This window comes from Apostichopus japonicus, chromosome 20 (genome assembly GCF_037975245.1).
Source record: "Apostichopus japonicus isolate 1M-3 chromosome 20, ASM3797524v1, whole genome shotgun sequence".
NCBI lineage: Eukaryota > Metazoa > Echinodermata > Holothuroidea > Aspidochirotida > Stichopodidae > Apostichopus > Apostichopus japonicus.
In genome coordinates this window covers 32,927,341-32,948,468 of record NC_092580.1, presented here as the reverse complement: position 1 = coordinate 32,948,468, position 21,128 = coordinate 32,927,341, and the positions used below count along the sequence as shown (strand labels likewise).

Sequence of the window (21,128 nt, the reverse complement as noted above, 5' to 3'; positions counted from 1 at the left end):
TATACTTCAGTATAGTAAATCCATCATAGTAATGTAAATGAACCTTAGTTTTTTTCTCCGAGGTCAAAAGTTCTCTGCTGTAGTTCAAAAGTTTGAAAACCTTGAAATCATGGACCAGTAAAATTGCCTTTCCAGTGGATCAAAGGCCTACCACTATTTTTGTTTTATTTCAGTATTTCCAAAGTGGAGAGTGACACCAATTTAATCATTTTACCTATTTCTATTTGAGGGCATTGAGTTACAGTGCCCACTGAATTTGATGTACAGTAAGCAACTAGTTTTCCCAGGACGACCTCCTTTTGGTTGCCCAAACAAGAAATATGGCAAATATGGTTGTCTCCAAGGATTGGACTACCATTAAAATTTGGCCCAAGGTGAAGTCACTGAGCATGATGGCTTTGTGGTTTAAGTTACATATCAGTGGCTTCCTATAGATCTAACATACTGTACGTACAGTCCCAGAAGGAAGCACTGGTAATTTGTTCTGAGTTTGTGTTAATATACTGTAGCATGTGCAGTATTTTGTGTTGTACTATGTACAGTTAGTCCTGAATATCAATTAATGTCCTTCAAATGACTATTTTCTCTTCAGACAATTATTTTAAAAATAAAACTGAAAGTAACAGTACTAAAAGATTGTGTAGCACTACCATAAAATATAGTATCTTTCTGTTTGTTCAGTAGTATACATATGTATATACATGCGTAGTGATGCATTGCTCCATGTAACACTTTCATCAATGGCAAAATTGACTACTGTAGATCATCATACAAATTAATTAGAAAGTCCTTGAATTTATAATTTACTCCTTCCTTACTTGCCTTGCCATAACACATACATTACATTTCAATCCATCTTGACAACATTCAACAACAAAATATAGAAAGGTTAACCCTGATGCAACAATCTAAAGGCATCATGTTGATAATATTTGTTTGTATACTGTGCATATCACTGAATCAGCTGTATGATCAGTGTGGAGACCTACTGTATCAATGTTAAACAAGTACAGGCTGGCATATCACATGATGGTATCACACTGTATGAAAACACTGCATAGTGTATACTGTATTTACTGTTGTCAACTGGGTTAGAAATCTGATTGCAAATGAGCTAAATGGTGAAATTAATAAAATGGAGAAATATTTAAATTTACTTACAGTGTGACACATGTGTCGTTGAGCATTTTACTGTAATCTTGGACTGAACAGCAATTAAAAAATTCTTATTTAGGAGAGACATACAGTGTGTTCAAACAGTGTGCTGTACTGTAAACAACTGGTCATCTCAGGCGACTGGACTAGTACTGTACCATAGAAACTTTGCTCTGGCTCTCCCTAGCTTCTGATCATGTGACTTGCTGTTTATTCCATTGCAGGCTTTGGATCACCAACATCAATGGCAGAGGAAACATACGGAGCAAGAAGTGTCCCACGAGCAGAACCTTCTACAAGAGACAGCGTCCAGGGAGGCTGAGCTTACCAAACGACTAGGTGATGTCGAGCAGGACCTCAAAGTCAAACTTCAAGAGCTGAACCATGTGAAAATTGAGAATAGTAAAATCCACAGCAGGCATGTGGAGTTGACCTCCTCCTTTGAAAAGATGGAATCAGAGAAGAAGATACTGAAGGATGAGCTACGAGACATCAAATTTCGAGAGTCAAGGATGATGAGAGACTACAGTGAACTTGAAGAGGAGAACACTACTATGCAGAAACATGTAAGTGGCCCCAACCCCTATCCTGACTGTATGACTCACAAAGATGGGGGGAAGGAGGGAATGTGTGAACAATTGGTCAAAAGAATGGACCTCAAGTTGTTCAGACAAAACTTGCCAGTATTAAAAGTAATCTACATTTTCAGGAATTGTATAAGACAGTGCATTTTTCATTTTTAGTTGAAAGTTAAAACTTTTCTTTTTAGGAAAAGATTTTGTTAAGAAATTGAGCATTGCACTTATAAAAGTACATGAACATAACTTGCACTTTACATAGAGGGTGTTTGTTATTGTTTAAAAGAACATAAGTGTTTGAGGAATGAGGTTCTATATGAGTGAAGTACAGGTAGCATGAGTTATGAAACAAGCTGCTAGTACAATGAGTTTGTGGCAATAACAACTTCAGCCAACAGAGGTATCATTAAAATGAGGCTATTCCTTGATAAATCCACTAGATTAATATTTGTATAAGCAGTGGCAGCCGCAGTTCTGGTATCTGTTCTGTATAGAAAAGACTTTCCTTTGATAATATGGATAAGTTTTGACGTAACTAACTAACATACTGAATATTTTCATGCAATTGCATTGCGGTACAGGAACTGATGTAGGGAAATACATGTACTTTATAATTTACTGTGCAAAGTAAGACTTTGTCTTCGGATTTAGTGTATTTTCTAATTTACTGTGAAAAGTAAGACATTGTCTTTGGATGTAATGTATTTTCTAATAGGGATGCACCTGATCCAATTTTTTGGATCCGGCCGGAACCAGATTTTGCCATATAGAACATGAAATCCAGCCGGATAAAATCTGGCCGGAACCGGATTTTATCATTACACAAAAGAAACTCATTAATAGGAAGAAGAAGTATGAAACAAGGAGCAAATCATAGGTCAGACCATTGAGAAAATTAAATTAAACATGTTACACCTAATTTTTCCTTACTTTGAATGATTTCATCAATTTTTGGAAATAGTTTACATTGATTTAAGTTAATACCAACACCTTTTTAAGGAATAGTTCAGGCCAGATTTTGAAAAAGATCCGGCCAGATTTTGAAAAATATCCGGCTGGAACCGGATAATTGCTCACTATCCAGCCGGATAGTCCGGCCGGACTTTCCGGTCCGGCCGGACCGGAAATCCGGTGCATCCCTACTTTATAATTTACTGTGCAAAGTAAGACTTTGTTCGGATGTAATGTTTTTTCTTATTTACTGTGCAAAGTAAGACTTTGTCTTCGGATGTATATAATGTATTTTCTTATATACTGTCTGTGCAAAGTAAGACTGTCTTCGGATGTCATGTATTTTCTAATTTACTCTGCAAAGTAAGACTTTGTATTCAGATGTAATGTATTTTCTTGCCATCCGTCTCCATTGCAGATATCAAGCTTAAAATCGTCCCAGATTGAGTATGAATCCTTAAAGCATGAGAACCGCAGACTGACAGAAGAGATACAGTACCTGAACTCAAATATCGACGACCAGGTCCGTCTACGGGAGATCACAGAGAAACAGATCGAGGAGACACTGCAGGCCTTGGAATCTGAACGAGAGCAGAAACACCAGTTGAAGAAACAGATTGATCAAGCCATGCTGATGGAGTTAGAGGCTATTAATAACGACCTTGAAAACAACACTAGCTTAGTGGAAGTAGAGGAGGACGAGTTCGATGGGGAGTCCCCACCAGCTCATCCTCTTCTCCAGCAGATGGAATACGAGATGCAGGCAGATGAAGAAGGCAACTCTCATCGGGATCTCAACCGGACTGGGAGTTTGTACAGTGAGATTCACAGCACTGAGATCAAGAAATTGGAGGAGCAGTTGGCACAACTTGAGACTGAAAAGTCGGAGCTGTCCAAGACGTTGGAAATGTCTCAGTCAGAATTGGAGAGCACTAAGGGAGTTCTGCAAAGCCTAGGGGATCTCCCCATCGAAAATGGGGAGGTAGAGGGAGAGGTAGAGGAGGCCATCCCACCGAATCTGAACGAGACGCAGCAAAAGCTTTACCAGCTGGTCCGTCTGGTCAAACAATACGAGAAAAAATACGCCACCGCTATGGCTGAAATAAACAGTTTGAAATCCGAAATGATGGCCCAAGGGAACAGAAACAGAGACGATAACACCAAGAAGGAAGCCCAGTCTGGCATCATAAACGAACAGAACCGCAAACACCAAGATACAATCAAAGACCTCAAGGGCCAACTGAAGCAACTGAGCGACCTGGTCGGGGAGACTCAAGGCCACCTGAACTGCACGCAAGACGAACTTGTGAATATCAGTGAGGATGTAGGCCAGTTGTACACGAACATGTGCTTAGTTAATTCGGAGAGTCCTAACAAAAAGATGCAAGAACATTTGAAGCTTGCACGACAAAGTCGAAGGGAAAACTTCACGCATGAATTTTCGAGTAGGCTGAAAGAAGTGACGACAGAGAATGGCATTGATGGCACAAAATCATCCTCCGCACAAATATCTCATGGCTTGGTTTCCAAACTGCACGGAAACCCGGTGACCTGCTCGAACCTCCTGTTAGCCATCCGCGATCAAGTCAAGTTTCTTAAAAGGGCTGTCGAACAGGCAGCGGAAATGTCTAGACAGCGAGGCAAAGAACGAAATGAAACAGAAACGGAAGATCTCAAGGAAGAGGTGGTGAAGTTAAAATTACTCTTGCAGACAAAGCGAGAACAAGTGGCAACACTTAGAACCGTCCTGAAAGCCAATAAGACCACTGCAGAGGTTGCCCTGGCTAATCTTAAGGGCAAATACGAGAATGAAAAGTACATAATTGCAGACACTCTGACAAAACTCCGAACGGAGTTGAAAGCATTGAAGGAGGATGCCGCAACATTTTCCAGTTTGCGAGCCATGTTCGCCAAGCGTTGCGACGAATACGTGACACAGCTGGAGGAGATGCACAGGCAGATCGCCGCTGCCGACGAGGAGAAGAAGACCTTGAACTCCCTCCTGAGGATGGCAATCCAACAGAAACTGGCTCTCACCCAACGGCTGGAGGACTTGGAATGTCACCAGGAGAGCCAGATGGTCCCGCACAGACAACCAAGGCATCCCAGGAGGCATAAACCTGCAAAAGTGAGTGTTCCAGCTTACATGCCAGGGTTACGGCATCCCATGGCAGCTAGTCCATATCTACACTATCGATTCCCTTACAACCCACCTAGACCAACTGCTCCGTATGGTCAATTTCCACAACCGAATAGACCACCACCATATTACTAATCTTCACTATCTTCTCCTCCCCCTCTCGTCTTCCTTACGTTAAATAATCTCGGATATCTTTTAAAACTTTTGCTTACGCTGCATCATTGTCCCCCTCTCCTCCCATTTTAATTTCAAATTTGTGCTCCAAAAATAGAATAAAATCATCATGCTAGTGCTTTTGAAGTATCCAATGAGTTAAAGTTTTGATGGTTTTGAAATAATTTCAAAATTCGCCATCAATGACCACACCAATATGTATTAAAAGAAGAAAAAATCTTTGTTTGCTTAAAACGGCTTAAATTGCAGAGAGAGTGTAATGAAGCCTGACATTCCCCTAAATTTGATTTACTTCATCATTTATAGGGATTACTCTCTGATTTTACTCTCCATTCTTAAGTTCATCTCATTAGCAGCTTTCCTTTGCATTGCCATCAAAGCTGATATCAAGTTTGCATAAGTCATTGGTGACAAGTAAAACGAAAAGATACATTGGGGAAACTCTTCTGTGGTCCGGTCACAGCTGTTTTCAATACGCACATGAGCGTACTAGAAGGATGAATAAATAATAATTATCGGGGGCTTGAAAAATATAAAACAAAAAGCTTGGTCCTTAAAACTGCTGCAGTTAATAATTCATCTCCTCACTGCTTTTACCAAACTCTCGAGTCAATCTTACGATGAATACGGCCGCACACTAGATACGCCCAAGTTTCCTCATTTATATGACTTTGAGGACTGCAACGGATATTGTTGATATTACGCAGCATAACATTCTGTTGAAGGAGTGACTTTAAAACTACTAACTGCTCTCATGGTATGACTCATGGTTTATAAACTGTGTCATTCTCAAGGTTATATTAACTGTTGCCTCGGGCAAAGTGTCTGACACTTTGCAACTGCAATTAATCTCTCCACGTTGACGACATCAAGTTCATTATGCCGTCGTGGAAAGCAATGTTGGCTGTACGCTTCTTTTTTTGTCTCATGAAGGTGATAAAACACGGCACAATTTAGGTGACATATTTTCTGTTGGGGCAATAAACTTACCGTCCATCTGCAAGTCTGGGGGTCTGGGGTGGGGGGGGGTGTTCGGAGTACCCACAGTTGCCTCAGTACATAATTGAAGGTTTGAGCCTGTTTCAGTTAGAAGAAATGTTGTCATGATATCTGGCCTTCCAATGTACATGTTTGCAATTGGTATCCAATTTCCTGTTGTTTTGAAAGATGTGAAATTTTATCTCTCATTTATAAATATCCTAGCTGTTTCTGACTCATTAGAGGAGAGGCAAAATATACAGTAGCAGTGAGCATAGATGTGACCTAGCCTGTTTGGTTCTGTAGTGTTGGCATTTAATATTGATTTTCAGTAGAAAGGCAGTGGAGATATGTTACAGTAGGTTTGTGCATTACTTGAATAAAGTAGAGAAACAAATTGCAGGCATTGTCTAACATACTTGGACTGGCATTCAAAGTATATTGTTTGATAGTAAATTTTACAAAAACCAAAAGAAAAACAAACGGGCCGATTGTACTATACTTCTTAACATTGTAGTTATGTTAACTTAACCTGTTAGGAGTTTAGCCGACCTGCTATCACCATCTACTAGTGATTAAAAGTCTTATATATGTATCTGAATGGAGATGTAAAGAGATAGTGGAGAGAAGCTTTGCTGTGTATCCCATATATCACAACATGCAATATATTATGGAATGTATCTACTGTATGTCTTAAACATTACATCTCAATACTTGCAGTGGCTTAACAAACATCTAATCCTTGGACTTACCTATAGTGACCTAGTGAGACTGGCAGTAATTGTTTCCTTCAACAAAACCATAGTCTTCCCATCTCCCCCCCCCCCTCCACCCCACCGCTTCAGCACTGTACTTTCCACACTTAACTCAGCAAAATACATTTCTGTTACAATTACTAAAAATGGTGCAGAATTTCAGCTAACATGCTTTTGTATAACAATTTCAAAGAACAGATTTGACTCAGAAAAAAACATGACACATTGTCATCTCTGAAGTTATAGGAACTTAAGTTATTAGAACTTAAGTAATAACTTGTGTGGTACCTTTAGCCTGTTGGTGGTTGGTATGTCACATTTGTGTGTAGTAATGAACCCATTGTTTGCTTAGAGTTTGTACCTATGATGGTGGTTGATACTTTGTATGCTAGAGGCCAGAATTAATCCATGAGACAATACAGCTCATAGTAAGCCCCAAGTAAGTAGTCGAATATCTTTAATTGTGCTGGTATTACTGTACAGTAAGTACATTGTGTTGGATTCAGCACACTCAATGCCTAATTCTATCTGATGGATGTGGTCCTTTCAGTTAAGTAGTCACACAACAATAAACCAGGGCAATCTAAACACATTTAAAATATCACAGAACTTTGTTATTGTTTATTTTCTCTGATGAAATGTGTAGTTTGTTTCATCAAGTTACTGGTAGTGATCACTGATTGTGGAATGGGTCATTATAAAATCTTAAAGCGTACACAGTATAGTTCTCACATGGTACTGATGTCAGACCCCCCCCCCACATCCATCCATAGTGATGACGTTTTGAATTCTTTCATATATTGTATAGTAAAATCATCTTGGACCAGAACCATTTACAAGACTTTGAAACAGAACCAACCTCAACCCTACATTTACACACATATATTAATACTGTACCATATCACCACCATGTAGCTAACTTTATAGTGTGTATGATTTGTGTGATCTGTGTGCAAGATATGTTATATATAGTTCTGTTGGTTGTTTGTCCTTCAGTGCGTATAAGCCTTTGCCCCCATTTCAGTTGAGTGGCCCAAGGGCCATGAATGAATTAGCAGCAGTGATCCTTAGACTGCTTACGGTTTCCTACGCATTTTCATTTTTCAGGTGTCCACTGTTTGAGCTGGGAAACCGTAAGTGCAATAATCCTTCCATCATTGTGCCTTGGGGTAACATGTTTCATTTTGTCACAATGAATCCGCCAAGCTGCAGAAGTAATCAATCAAATTAATTCTCGGTGATGGAAATTAAGGATTTTAAAGCAAAAATATCCTCTGCCAAAGTCTTAGGTAATCCCTGCAGTGGCCAGGAAAAGTCTCTTTTTTTTCGTCAGAGGAAGCACGGCTGTAGTTTTAATCCCGAAGTAAATAGCAAATGTAAATCAGTTATGTAATGCTAACAGCATTAAGTTGCTGCTGCTGCTTTCAATATGCATGCAAAGATGACTAATAGTGTCAAATAGACGAGCAGAGCGTTTGGATTGAAGTGATTGCCTGATAATATTTCTTGTGCTTTTATATAGGCACAGTTTACAAAGCCTGAATACTCTTACCCTCGTATCCTCCATCCCTCCAAGTCCAAGCCTGAACTCCTCTTCTCAAGTCAACACCATGTTTTATTGTGATTCACTGATGTTTCGATGTTTATTGTTTTGAAAAAAAACAAAGGTCCCTTGTTGAAAATGTTCAGGACTCATGTTACCTATTCATGAGTAGTGGGGTAGGGTGAGTCAATATTTGCATAGGTACAGTGATATATGCACATGGGGTAATGTAAGCAGACCTTAATGTGACCACACTTCCCAGCAGTAGGGTGGGAAGGGGGGAGGAAGGGGCTTATTTCACAAATTCAGATTCCATTGGGTGATGCTGCATGTTTCCCTGGCTAACCTGTTTTATCGTTTGTAGACAAATGCAAGCAATATGTTGAACACAAAAAAGATTGAATGGAGTACTGCAAGTACGAAACTAAATAGTAAGGATAAAGTTCAGTTTATTGCTGTCCACCAACCCTACTTTGTATGATGATGGTTATGCTGACTTTTTAACAATGTTCAGTTGAAACCATGAATCAGTGATTTATTTATCCCTCCAATTCCCTTTAAGCTTTTACATCACATGAATTATTCACTACAATATATATATATAAAGACATCAAGTTTACACATATTTACACCCTTTGTATTCAATAAAACAATCACATAATTGTATACCCTTCAACACATCAATACTTTGTATTTGACCTGCATTCAAAAAGAAAGTTCATCGGTAGGCCTGTATGATACACTGCAGCCCACACTGATGTATAGTTATATCTCTATGCAAACAGTATATATGTAATGTTGCGTCACAAATACCTGTCGCTATCACTTTCCTTTCCTTTCTTTTGTTGTATATCTTTGTCTGTCACTGGTGCCTGCTGTCTCATTCTTACTCTGCTGTTGCTTTTTTGCTCCTCATTCTCGCCTCATGCAGAATACCTATATAAAGGTCTCTCATTGAAATACTGATATTTCTATCTAGGCTGGTCACAGTACCTGTCTCAAAGTTCCTGCAATTTTCCCAGTGCATCCAGGGTCCCAGCGACCTATGGTATGCGCTATATAGAGGTCAGGCAAAATGGTTGACAGTTGGCTTTGTTCACCTAGTTGGGACAGTTTTTTTGTTTTCTTTACTGTATTTTTATGTCCAGTGTCTAAACATTGACCAAGTCAAACTCAGAGCAATATCAATACCATGTTTCAATCAGATTGATAAACTTAAAAATAGTTGGTACTGCCAGCACAAGTGCTTTGAAGCATGGTATGACAGGACAGTGTTAAGGTGGTGTTAGACAATTACCATACGTGTATATTGTCCCAGCTGACTGCTTTGTTATTGAAATTGATTATGAATATATGCATTTTCACAGATCACATAATTAGCAAGTCTATGACATCATCCAAAATGGTGACTTAACATTGATTGTACAGAATACTGTACCTGGTTGTACCAAACATTTTCTACATGTACTGTATGGAAGTGTTTCCTCCACATGAAAACTAAAAACAAACCTGATACTGAACAATAATTGAATGGATGAATCTCTGTTGATGAGAATATTTCAAAGTAATAAACTTTATTGTTAGTTGGTTGCTATGGAGGTTAGTTGTGACTACAACCTTAGCTATAAGGAACCCTTTTGCTGATTTCCTGCTATCCATTGCTTTAACACCATTGCATGGTTTACACAGTTGTGTTGTCCCATTTCATTGCTTTAACACTGTTGCATGTTGTATACAACATTAGTGTTTATATTTGTCACCACTGATGATTAATTAATCCACATTGCAGGTGTAGTCATATATATTTATCTTCACTAATAACATATACGTGTATGTCATTTTAAACTGTTGTCAATTGTATGTCGGTACATGTTTCAGTGATCATAATGGAAGTCAAACCAACTCGATCTTAAAACCAGTATTCTAGAGGAGTCTATTTTACTCCCATCCCCTTACCATTATAATAGTGATAAGTACATCAAATATTCAAACTTGTATGAGAGACACTTTATTTGATCAAATCCTGGACACAGATCTTTAAAATTGACCATTAGCAACCTTTTGCATCTGACGATGCAGTTTGTCATCCTGGCCTCTTTCGAGACTCTTCACAACCACAGAGGTTAACGATTCTCTAGGTTAGATTTGTTATAGAGCTGGGACCTTCCATTTTTGATCAATGTTACATAAATGGTATTATTTTAAGTTATAACATATATATCAATTATAACTAGATTTATGCTGAAAGATATTGCCTGTGATCTATGCTAATTGCTGAATGGTAAAAGCAACTTAAATATAACTTAACAAGCTTCCTGGTTGCCAAGCTTTCCATCATCCATTTAACTTACGTGACTCTATGTACAGTATAGCAATCAGTGATAAACATACAGTATAATCATAGACTAATACAGGTAAAAATATTCTTGCCTATTTTGATTTAATATATTTGTGTTTTTGACAAAAGATGAGCAAACAATTCCTATATTGTCTGTTTTAGTGGTGCCAAAATCCCATGAGAAGTGATTACAAAAGCAAAAAACCTTTCAAGCAAACTTGAAAAGGCTTGAATTTTTTTCCTTTCTTTCTATTTCAATGAAAGATCATGGACTTTAATCCTTGGCAATTAAACTTTAATCGATGTACAAACAAAAATATCACAAATTGAAGTTTGCTGTCAGTACAGTATATCTAAAACTGACACATTTCATTTATCTGATAAAAGGAAAATGAACTCATCTTCATGTAATATCTGTATCTTGGTGTCTGATCAGAGGTCGATTAGACGAAGGCCACAACGAATGCACAGTATGAACAACTTTGCAACGTGTTAGACTTTGCAACGACACGCAGTTGAAACTACAGTAGGAAAATAAAATATTGAAAGTGAATAGTAGACGTGCTCTGCAGCATAGTTAATCAGTCGGCTATTCAACAATGTTATGCTTTATTTTGTTTCAAAACTTTGACACTGTTATTTTAATGTGTAACTTTTATGGTGCTAAATGTTAGTCCATCTCAAAAATATAGTCACTCAGGGGATGCAGGTAACCAGGGACGACAGCAAGAATCGGAGGTTGATAGTAAATATGTTGAGAAAGAACGAAGGTGTGTGGTTATGAATGGTTTTAGTATCAAATATCTGCAGAGAATGTTGTTGAGGAACAGGGGAAATTACAATGGGGGGGGGGGGATTGAAGGTTTCTCCACATGTTTTGTGACAGATTGTAGTCATCTTGACAACTGGAGATTTCTATTTATTACAGTCCTAGCAGTTGCAAAAGTTTTGTTTAGTACTAATATCACTTCTAAATGTAAATAAGACAGTACTCATTTGCAAAGTCCAAAACATTACATTGTAGCATTTATTAAACTGCATAGAAATGCTTGCTATTCAGCAGAGCCAAGTTTTAGCATATTGTAATGTCAGATTTGATGACTCTCATGAGGAGATTGCTGTGAGTACTGTAGGGATTTAAAATGTAGGCTGCTATAAATATATAAATACATGTAGTTATTTTGAAATAAAGACAAAAGGAAATATTGATGTGCTAATTATTAACCAAGTAGGTCCAGAGATCAATTTTTGATTCTTACTTTCCCAGGTTCATGTTATTGAGTAAATTGCCTCTTATTACAGGTAATGTACATTATGACATATATTCCATTTTTAATTTTTATCCCATACCTTTCTAAGCATTATCTTTGCTAAGTTAATCAAGCTGGGGTTTTTTAAGTGGAACCTTGAGATTCAACAGAGACATGCAGTCACAGGTAACCATCTGCAACCCACCCGTTGATTCCTTGCTTGATTACCCTAATTATCTTGCAGCTAAATTATCACTCCCCCCTCCCCCCTCCCCCAAAAAACAGAGTTGGTGGTAGCATTGCATACCATACCTTCCTGCATTTATGATACTGCTGTCCAGACGCCTTTCCCGCCCAGACGCCTTTATCTGAAGAAAAAGTACAAAGAAATGATTTTTGTTTCTGTGAAAGGTTTGCAGAGCTTATGCTCTTGTTGACAACCCCTCGCGCTAAAACATGAAAAATCGATAATGAAAAATTTCACAACCTGCGACTGAAGTCTGTGATGTGCCGTTAAATCTCAAGGTTCCCATTTTATGCAACCTTATTTCGCACAAACGTAAGGGAATGGTCACATAGGGATCGGCATACACCTATGTGATGGATAGCTCAGCTGGGAGGGATTTAGGACTTAAAAATCCAGAGGGCACTGGTTTGAATTTTGTTTCTAGCCAAATAAAAAGCCCTCTGAACCCTTTTTCAAACTATTTTTGATTAAGATTCTGTGGCAATGACTTGAGGAAGCTTCCTGTATTACAGTAAATTCCCTTTGTGCAATGCCTTGTAGGGCTATAGTTTTCAAACAATTTTTGTGCAATGTTTTAAGGTGTTTTTTTTATGAATTACTTTCTTTATATGCAATTTTAGCTACGGTGGTGGATTTTGCAAAGTTGGCAAGCTGCTGCAAAAATTTTCTGAATTTTTTTGATTTACTGTTGTGATATCAGAGCTGGAAGTGTTGCTTCTGTTGATATGACATTGACCACTGTTTATCATAATATCAAAAGCAATCTACCTTTATATCCGATTGCAAAATATGTTCAGCATAAAAATACATATCTTCAAGGTCAAAGTAAGAATGATTTAATAAATTTATGAAGATAGTGTTGCAGGTTAATAGGTCTATTGAAATGAAGGGTTATCTATCTCACTTAATGACTTAAACAAAAGAGCCAAGTTTATTCTCAAATTTCATTTTTATGATGTGGTTAATTAATTGCATGTCTGTAGATTTATTTTAATTTTCATACTTACCCTTGTTGGTACTGATGTCACTAACACACTAATGGAATATAAAGGGAAATTAAAGGAGCATTCTGCATTTTAAATATATACTAAACAGAGAAAGATACATATTTTTGACAGTTATTGTCAGTGTACCGAGATTGATATCAAAGGTTCAGATTTTTTCCCAGTGGTTTCTAATCGTAAAATTTGTAATAATTTAGGAAAAACTGGGAGGACGTGTTTAACAATGGAGAGACTCCCAGAACACTACTGTATGTCGATTAATTCAAACATCTGACAGAAAAAAGCAGCAGTGTGCTCCTTTTATCGAAAACATGTAGCTTCATTTAGTATATAATATGGTTAAAAACTTCTTCTTCTTATATAAATTTGGTTCTTTGGTTGGCTTTTTTTAATTGTTAATATTTTTTAAAACATTTTTACATCATTTCAATGCATGCTACATTGTATTTGTAATGACCTTATTAATTAATAATCAGAAATCTGTTTATATCAAGCTTAAAGTGGGGGGAGGGTCTGAAATCTAGCTATATGTATATTAATGGCATGACTTATTAATAATATTAATGCAGTCTAAATCATCATAAAGCTTAAAACTAAAAGTTGCTAGTTTATGTGGTCAGGGTTTGCAACTCAAGTGTATACAGATATATGTATATTTTGTGGGGAGGGGGGAGGGGGGTTTGGAGTGCATGTGTTCTATAAAAAAAATATTAAAAAAATTATTGATGCTGAAATTTATCTTGCCGGTGGATTCTCATTAGAATCAGTTTATGTGGGAGCATGATGTTACTCATAACAAAAGGTAAATGTTTGATTTACCGATTGTTACTGAGACCATTGTTCTGTCCGGATGCAGAAACACCAAAGTTTGTTTTGGTCATGGGATGGGGTGTGGGATGAGGTGCTTTTTAGTGTGCTTGGCGAAAGTATTAATCAAGTCTTTGTGTCATTAAAATTGTTTATATTTTGCTAATTAGGTGTTATCAAAATGGTAGTATCCATTCCACACAGAATTCTTATGCTGAGAAAGTTATCTAGTTTATGTTTGAATGTCACATGGCTTAGATAAATTAAAAACCCAACTGTAGGTTTTTAGGGTGCTATTGAAATCTTGACTTCATAATTCATGAGGATAGAATGTTTACAAAGGTGCATGGAAATGCAGGGACTGGTGTTCTAAGCTTTATGGTTTCGCTCATGACAGGGTTCTTTTTTTATTGCTATCATATGGAATATTAATATTCGGTTTACTGTATGTTCTTGTCATGCTTGTATATCATTTTACATATCTGTCCATATTACATACTGTATATTTATATACTAGCATTAACAATGAACCATACATGTATATATATATATATATATATAGATGGGTAACATCCATTCTTTTTGGTCTAATCATGTTCACATTATTAGTTACATACAGTATGCAAGGGTTTCTGTTTATTTTTCACCTGTTCAAAATTTGTGATATAAATGTGAGTGCAAAATTTTTTGCTAGATAAAACTTTGCTCGGTAGTTTCTCTCTTTATTGCACAGTCTGCCTAGTTATTGTTACCGTTTCCTTCCTTACACTTTATTTCTTCTACCTTCCTTTGTTTTGTCTTTCTTGTTTTTTGTTCTTCTTGTTTCTTCTTTTTTTCTCTCCAACTTTACTAATAACTCCCAGAGCTGCATCAGCTTATAGTAATCTCACTAATCAACATATTCACATGATATAAATATATATATATACCATCATCTACATAATATTAACTCTACTCACATGACACAAGACATAATTATTGCAATTAACTTCAAATAACACAAACAATATTATACCAGATTCTCAACTTATAGCCATAAATGTTTTTATTTCTCTTCCATTTAACTACCTTACTTGCCATTTTCATCAGCAATTGGGTGAAGACAGGGTTATTGGGAGGGCAATTTCCACAGCAAGGGAGGAGAGAGTTATTGATTTTGAAAAAGCGAGCACAGAAAGATAAATTTAGATGAGAATGCATGATTATTCAAATTATGCTGTTGGGACCATATCAAAACCATGGGCCTGTGTAGAACCTTTGATCGGGATAGGAGTCCAAGATTATCAGGTCGTAATCCGAAAAGACCCCCCTCCCCCAGAGGTGTCACTTTGTTGTGGACACTTGTTTCTGATGTGAACACATTTGATGGTCATAACTGTCAGTTAGTTTCATATATAATGTATAGGTGTGATTCTTTTTGTCAAGAATGAAGTCTGTAATATAACCAGCTGCTATATTCCAGTGAGTAGGCAAACTTTGGTGTGAATGTTTCAGATATTATTTGGCTTGCTCTAGAAGTGTTTATTAGTAAATCCAAGCTGGTCACTATTTTAACTGAAACCTACTGTTTGCAATGAGTTTTTTCTACTGTATGTGTGTCTGTTGTATGTTTGGAGGTACAGTATGTTGGTATATTATTTAACTTAGCACTTGCAATGTAAGTAAACTATTGCTTATCAGTGAAATCATGTTTGCTAGTTTGAGATGCTGAGTTGTCATGTACAGGTAGAAATGCAAAAGAGTTAAACCAAAGAGGATAATCCATACTTATTTATTAATTAGCTCTAGTTTAAAGGTACCTTTACACTAATACTTTGTAAGGAATGAGCAGAACTGTGTACAGAATAGGGTAACATTAAGTTCTTGTCTTTTTGTTCATGGTGAAAGTTTAAGATTTAGCAGAGGTCAAAGTCTGAAAGCATAAACATGACTACTTGCTAAAGTAAAGCTGAGTCAATCCAATGACAATTGAGTTAATTGGTAAATGGTATATATTTTTTTATTTTTTACTGAGGATTCGTCATCATTAAGTAATAAAGTCAAGAGGCAACACATGCTTTAAAATTCCTAACGGGTGACCATATTATGATGAAGTTATATTGCTAACACATGACAATGATATCAACAAATAACATTGCAATGTGTAAGCAGATTAGTTTATCAAGACAGCAGTATTACATTTAAATACACCAAGTACATACCAGTCACAGGGAATAATTTATTCAGTAATACATCATACACAATACATACATCGTAGACAATATACACAAAACACACATGGTAGACAATACATACATACACAATTCATACATTGTAGACAATATATACATCATACATACAAAATACATACATCATACACAATAGTCATATGTATATCAAACACAATACATGTATCATACACAATACATACATCATACACAGTACATACATAGTAGACAATACATACATAGTAGACAATACATACATGCACAATACATACATCGTACAGAATACATACGTCATACACAAAGCATACACCATACACAATACATACATCATACATACAAAATACATACGTCATACACAATACATACACCATACACAATACATACATCTTACACAGTAAATACATTATTTCCAATAGATGCATCGAACAGAATTATACAATGCATACATTATACTAATTATACATGTATACACACTACATCATACAAAATATGTATGTCATACATAAAAAATACATCAAACACAATACATACAGTACATCATACACAATACATACATCATACACAATACATACATCTTATACAAAGCATACATTATATAAACATGATACACAATACATCATACACAATGTATACATGATACACAATATATACATCATAGACAATACATTCATCATAGACACTACATACATCATACACAAAATATACATCGTAGACAATACATCATACACAAAACACATCATAGACAATACATTCATTTAGACACTACATTCATCACTATATAAATAAACACAGAATCAAGATACAAGCAGTTCAACTATACAGTCAACAATCTGATATTCACTCATGGATCACCTCATTCACTTTGAAAGTAAACCTCCATCAATCTTGATAGAATGATTAATACAATAATACCTGCTCAAACATCTCATTAGTTGATATGGACTCTGCCTCTCTTAGTATCTCTCATTGCTCCTGGAAGGATTACTGAGTTCTCAAGTACTGTACACAAAATGTATATAAACGGTTACTGTAGATTCTGAAAGTAACAAATTGGTCTACTATGGCTGTTTCCTCCCAATTTGTTCTTTTCCAAGGAAAACTACATGTAAAATGTGATTACATCAATGGTTTTGCATAAACTATGTTACAAGTTACAAGTAAATTAACATTTTGTCTATATTAGCCACGACTTAAAAGAACCGAGGAGTTTTCTCAATACATAGATCTTGTGAACTTGAGACTTTAGTATCCGGTATCTTTTGGAATCCAGACAGTTATTATGCAGAATTGGGTCCCAAAAGAGGTATTTTCAGTCGTGGGATGTAGTTATAAACACTCACAGTTCAATCTTAATTCTTAAAAACAACTCATAGGACTTCAAGAAGCTTTTAAAGTTGGTGTAGGGTTTTCTTCCATCCCTCAATTTCTGCTAAAGCAAAATTTCTTTTGAAATCTTGCATATGTGATTAGGTGACGGCTTCAGTGCAAGAAAGGTGCTTAAATTTTGAAGAAAGGACATTCTGCAGATACTGTTTTCTATTTTACATAAATTATAATTGTTAATGAGGGATTTGTCAGGTATTGGAACAAAATTGAAGTCCAACCTATAATGTACAACATATTGAAATTCAACCTATAATGTACAACATATTGAAATCAAACCTATAATGTACAACACATTGAAATCCAACCTATAATGTTCAACACATCGAAATCCAACCTATAATGTACAAAACATGGAAATCCAACCTACCTGTATTATGTACAACACATTGAAATCCAACCTATAATGTTCAACACATCGAAATCCAACCTATAATGTACAACACATTGAAATCCAACCTAAAATGTTCAACATATTGAAATCCAACCTATAATTTACAACACATTGAAATCCAACCTATAATGTACAACACATTGAAATCCAACCTATAATGTTCAACACATTGAAATCCAACCTATAATGTACAATATTGAAGTCCAACCTATAATGTACAACACATTGAAATCAAACCTATAATGTACAACACATTGAAATCCAACCTATAATGTTCAACACATCGAAATCCAACCTATAATGTACTACATTGAAGTACAACCTAAAATGTACTACATTGAAGTACAACCTATTATGTACAACACATTGAAATCCAACCTTGTAACACATTGAAATCCAACCTAAAATGTACTACATTGAAGTACAACCTAAAATGTACTACATTGAAGTACAACCTATAATGTACAACACACTGAAACCCAACCTAAAATGTACAACACATTGAAATCCAACCTAAAATGTACTACACATTGAAATCCAACCTAGTCTGGACTAGTCTTTTGCTACTCTTCATTAAGTTACCACACATCAGATAACTACCATGTACTACTCTACAATAAAAGACATTGAACTGTCTTCCCAATAATCCTCTCTCCTCTTAACTAGTTCCCCTCATTTGTTACTCTCAATCAAACATGGTTGATAGACACTGGTAACCGCTGCCTGTTAGAAAGCCAACTGCTTTATGCAGTATTAAAGTAGTACACACCCTCAAGTGGATTAAACTTGTTTCATGCTGTGTGTTGAATTGACTCATAATTACTGTGCAATCAATGATATATTACATGCAGTGATCAAGAGTATTGTTCACGTGAGGCTGTAGCACAGATGCCTTTAGCCATCCACACACACAGATGCCTTTAGCCATCCACACGAGATGAGCAATCGAATGTGGGCGAAGTTGGCCTTGTGTGTACGCAGATCTATTATTATCCATTGTGGCCATACCATATGCATAGTAATGTCAATAGTCTATTGGTTCTGTTTGAACTGCTGTGATGTCATACATAGCACAGTGACTTCTTATTGGCAGCCATTCATCAAGTTAGGAGATGGATTGTGTAAACCAAACTTTGGAAGTATCTAGGTTCATGGATATTGGAATATCAATCTTATCAGTGAAGAGTAAATTGCATGCAACCCATGAGAGTAACATATGAATATGTGTCCCAATTTACTAACAGGCTAGTGAGAGGTTCACTTAAAGACAGTTAATATACATGATATGTAAGAGTATCAATTAAACACATTGTATAGTTACAGTACACACACATACACACACAGTGACACATGCTGAGTAACAGTTGTGAGATTTACCTGATGCCGGGAGATAAGTTCATTCACCAGTCTGATATCTTTGCATTTACTTTGCTCCTCTCTTACCTGTCTCCCACTCCAAATCTGCACTTTCCCATCTACCTAACTACACACTGGAAACGTTTTAGCGCTGCGCCCTCGCTCCTTTGGCACCGCCCACTTACAATTAGTGATTTAATTTGATTTTGTAAATAATAATAATAACAAATGCAAATTTATATAGCACCAATATCCAGAGGAAAACCAATGCTCAGTGGCGCTAGTGCTCAGGGAAGGCAGTCAAAAATAGATAAGTTTTGAGTCTGTTTTAACTATATAAATGGTACTATTTATCCTGCAGAACAATAACACTGCATGTCACAACATTCAACAAGAAATTACATGAATCACCCAAAAAAATGATCACTTTATACATATCTTTCCAAACTGTTTCTGAAACTTTCACGAAAGTTAAAGAGAAAAAGCTACTTTCTTAGAATCTTCTAGCCACAGTAATTGTTAGTTTTGGAAAAAAATGTGTGGTAAAAAATAAATGACCAAATTACTTAAATGCAGCATAAACCTTAATGATGCTTTGTGCTTGTACGATAGTTTGAAGAGGATCAATGTCTTAATGAGACATTCAAGCACTGCCGACTACTCCAAGGAGCAAAATCAAACATTTTGGAATTTCTTAAATGCTCTGTAAACAGATAAGTGAGATAACGTCAAAACTACAAGAACTTCCAGAAAGTGATTTGAAGATTACTTGAGCATTGCACCAGGCAGCATTGTCAGCCGATCACACTCCTCTCGTAATTACTTTTTTACCACTCTTGCCCATCCCATCTGGCAAATTTGGAGCAGAAAAAACCTAGGAAGATAATTACAGGTGACTATGTAGAAGGAGGTTCTGTGCTATTTGCACAAGCTAGTACCTGAATGATAGGCTGAGTGGAGACAGCTGAGTATCATCCTGTGGTAATTACCTAATCCATAGAATCTTTTGAAGGGATCTAATATGTGATCGCAGAGCTTGGCAACCTGATGGATCATACAGCAGCTATCTTAACTTAAATGATTTTACTTTTAATAAATACTTGCAAATTAATTACCCCCAGAATCCACTTCACATTTCAAGACATGAATTTAATAATTGATGTCGTGGTAAGACTGAACGACAGTAGCATCTTGTTCCTACCAGCTTTGAAAGCTGCTCAATTTTCTGGTTACCCATAATTCATTGGTGGTATGAATATTCATGATACCATTTCAACTTTGACCTATGTTGTATCCTTCATGCATCATAAGGCAAGCTATCCACATGCCAAGGTGGTGGACTCGAAGAAACCTGTATTGACATTTCCAGAAAGGTTGGTCTATTTATTTAGTTTCATCCTCTTTCCTCTTTGCATCTTGGTTTGGCTCTGTATCATGGAGGTCTCCATCTTACTTTACTTGGATGGTGATGTGCTTGTTTTGTTTTTTTGTTTTTCCCCCTTTTCATTCAGTCATTCATTCTGTGTTTAGGTCTTGTTACGTAGTGTTTTATATTACAAGTCGATGAAATGCAACGTAACCATAAAGGCAGGAAGCCATAGCAACCAACTGACTAGGTTATCATTTTATCGATCTCAAAGTGATGACCCAAATGATGTTATTTACGATGATTTTTGTGAGCATGCGCTAAAGAGGAATTTTGAGGGGGTTTTCAAAACATCAAGTGAGTTAGTTGCATTTGTCTGTGTGTTGCCTTAATGCCTTCTATTCAGTAACAGTATTAGCCGGATATAATGGACACAACTGTAGCTGGTGCTAATAATTGGTTTGATATTAATGACAAATTGGACAGTTTCTAAGTTTTGTTG

At 36.4% G+C, this 21,128-nt stretch overlaps 1 protein-coding gene and 1 long non-coding RNA gene across 11 annotated transcripts in view; one reads left to right on the top strand and one right to left on the bottom strand.

Annotated features, from left to right (window-relative positions):
* Nucleotides 1–21,128, top strand: part of LOC139961830 (protein bicaudal D homolog 2-like) — a 37,137-nt gene that overhangs the window by 6,141 nt on the left and 9,868 nt on the right. The window contains exons 2-5 of one of the 10 annotated variants that reach the window (XR_011791036.1): nt 1,380–1,721; nt 3,103–4,812; nt 11,880–11,914; nt 20,572–20,633. Coding sequence is in view for 7 of the 10 variants with exons in the window: in XM_071961374.1 (XP_071817475.1) it covers nt 1,380–1,721; nt 3,103–4,959 (2,199 nt within the window). In the remaining 3 variants the exon portion in view is untranslated. Of the gene's footprint in view, nt 1–1,379; nt 1,722–3,102; nt 14,621–20,571; nt 20,634–21,128 lie in introns of those variants that run through there. The other 9 variants (XM_071961379.1, XR_011791035.1, XR_011791034.1 and 6 more) reach the window with 9 other exon arrangements.
* On the bottom strand, nt 14,704–20,565 carry LOC139961835 (uncharacterized). Its single transcript, XR_011791040.1, has 2 exons — nt 18,142–20,565; nt 14,704–18,085 (listed from the first exon to the last, which is right to left on the bottom strand). It is a non-coding gene; the product is annotated as an uncharacterized lncRNA (long non-coding RNA).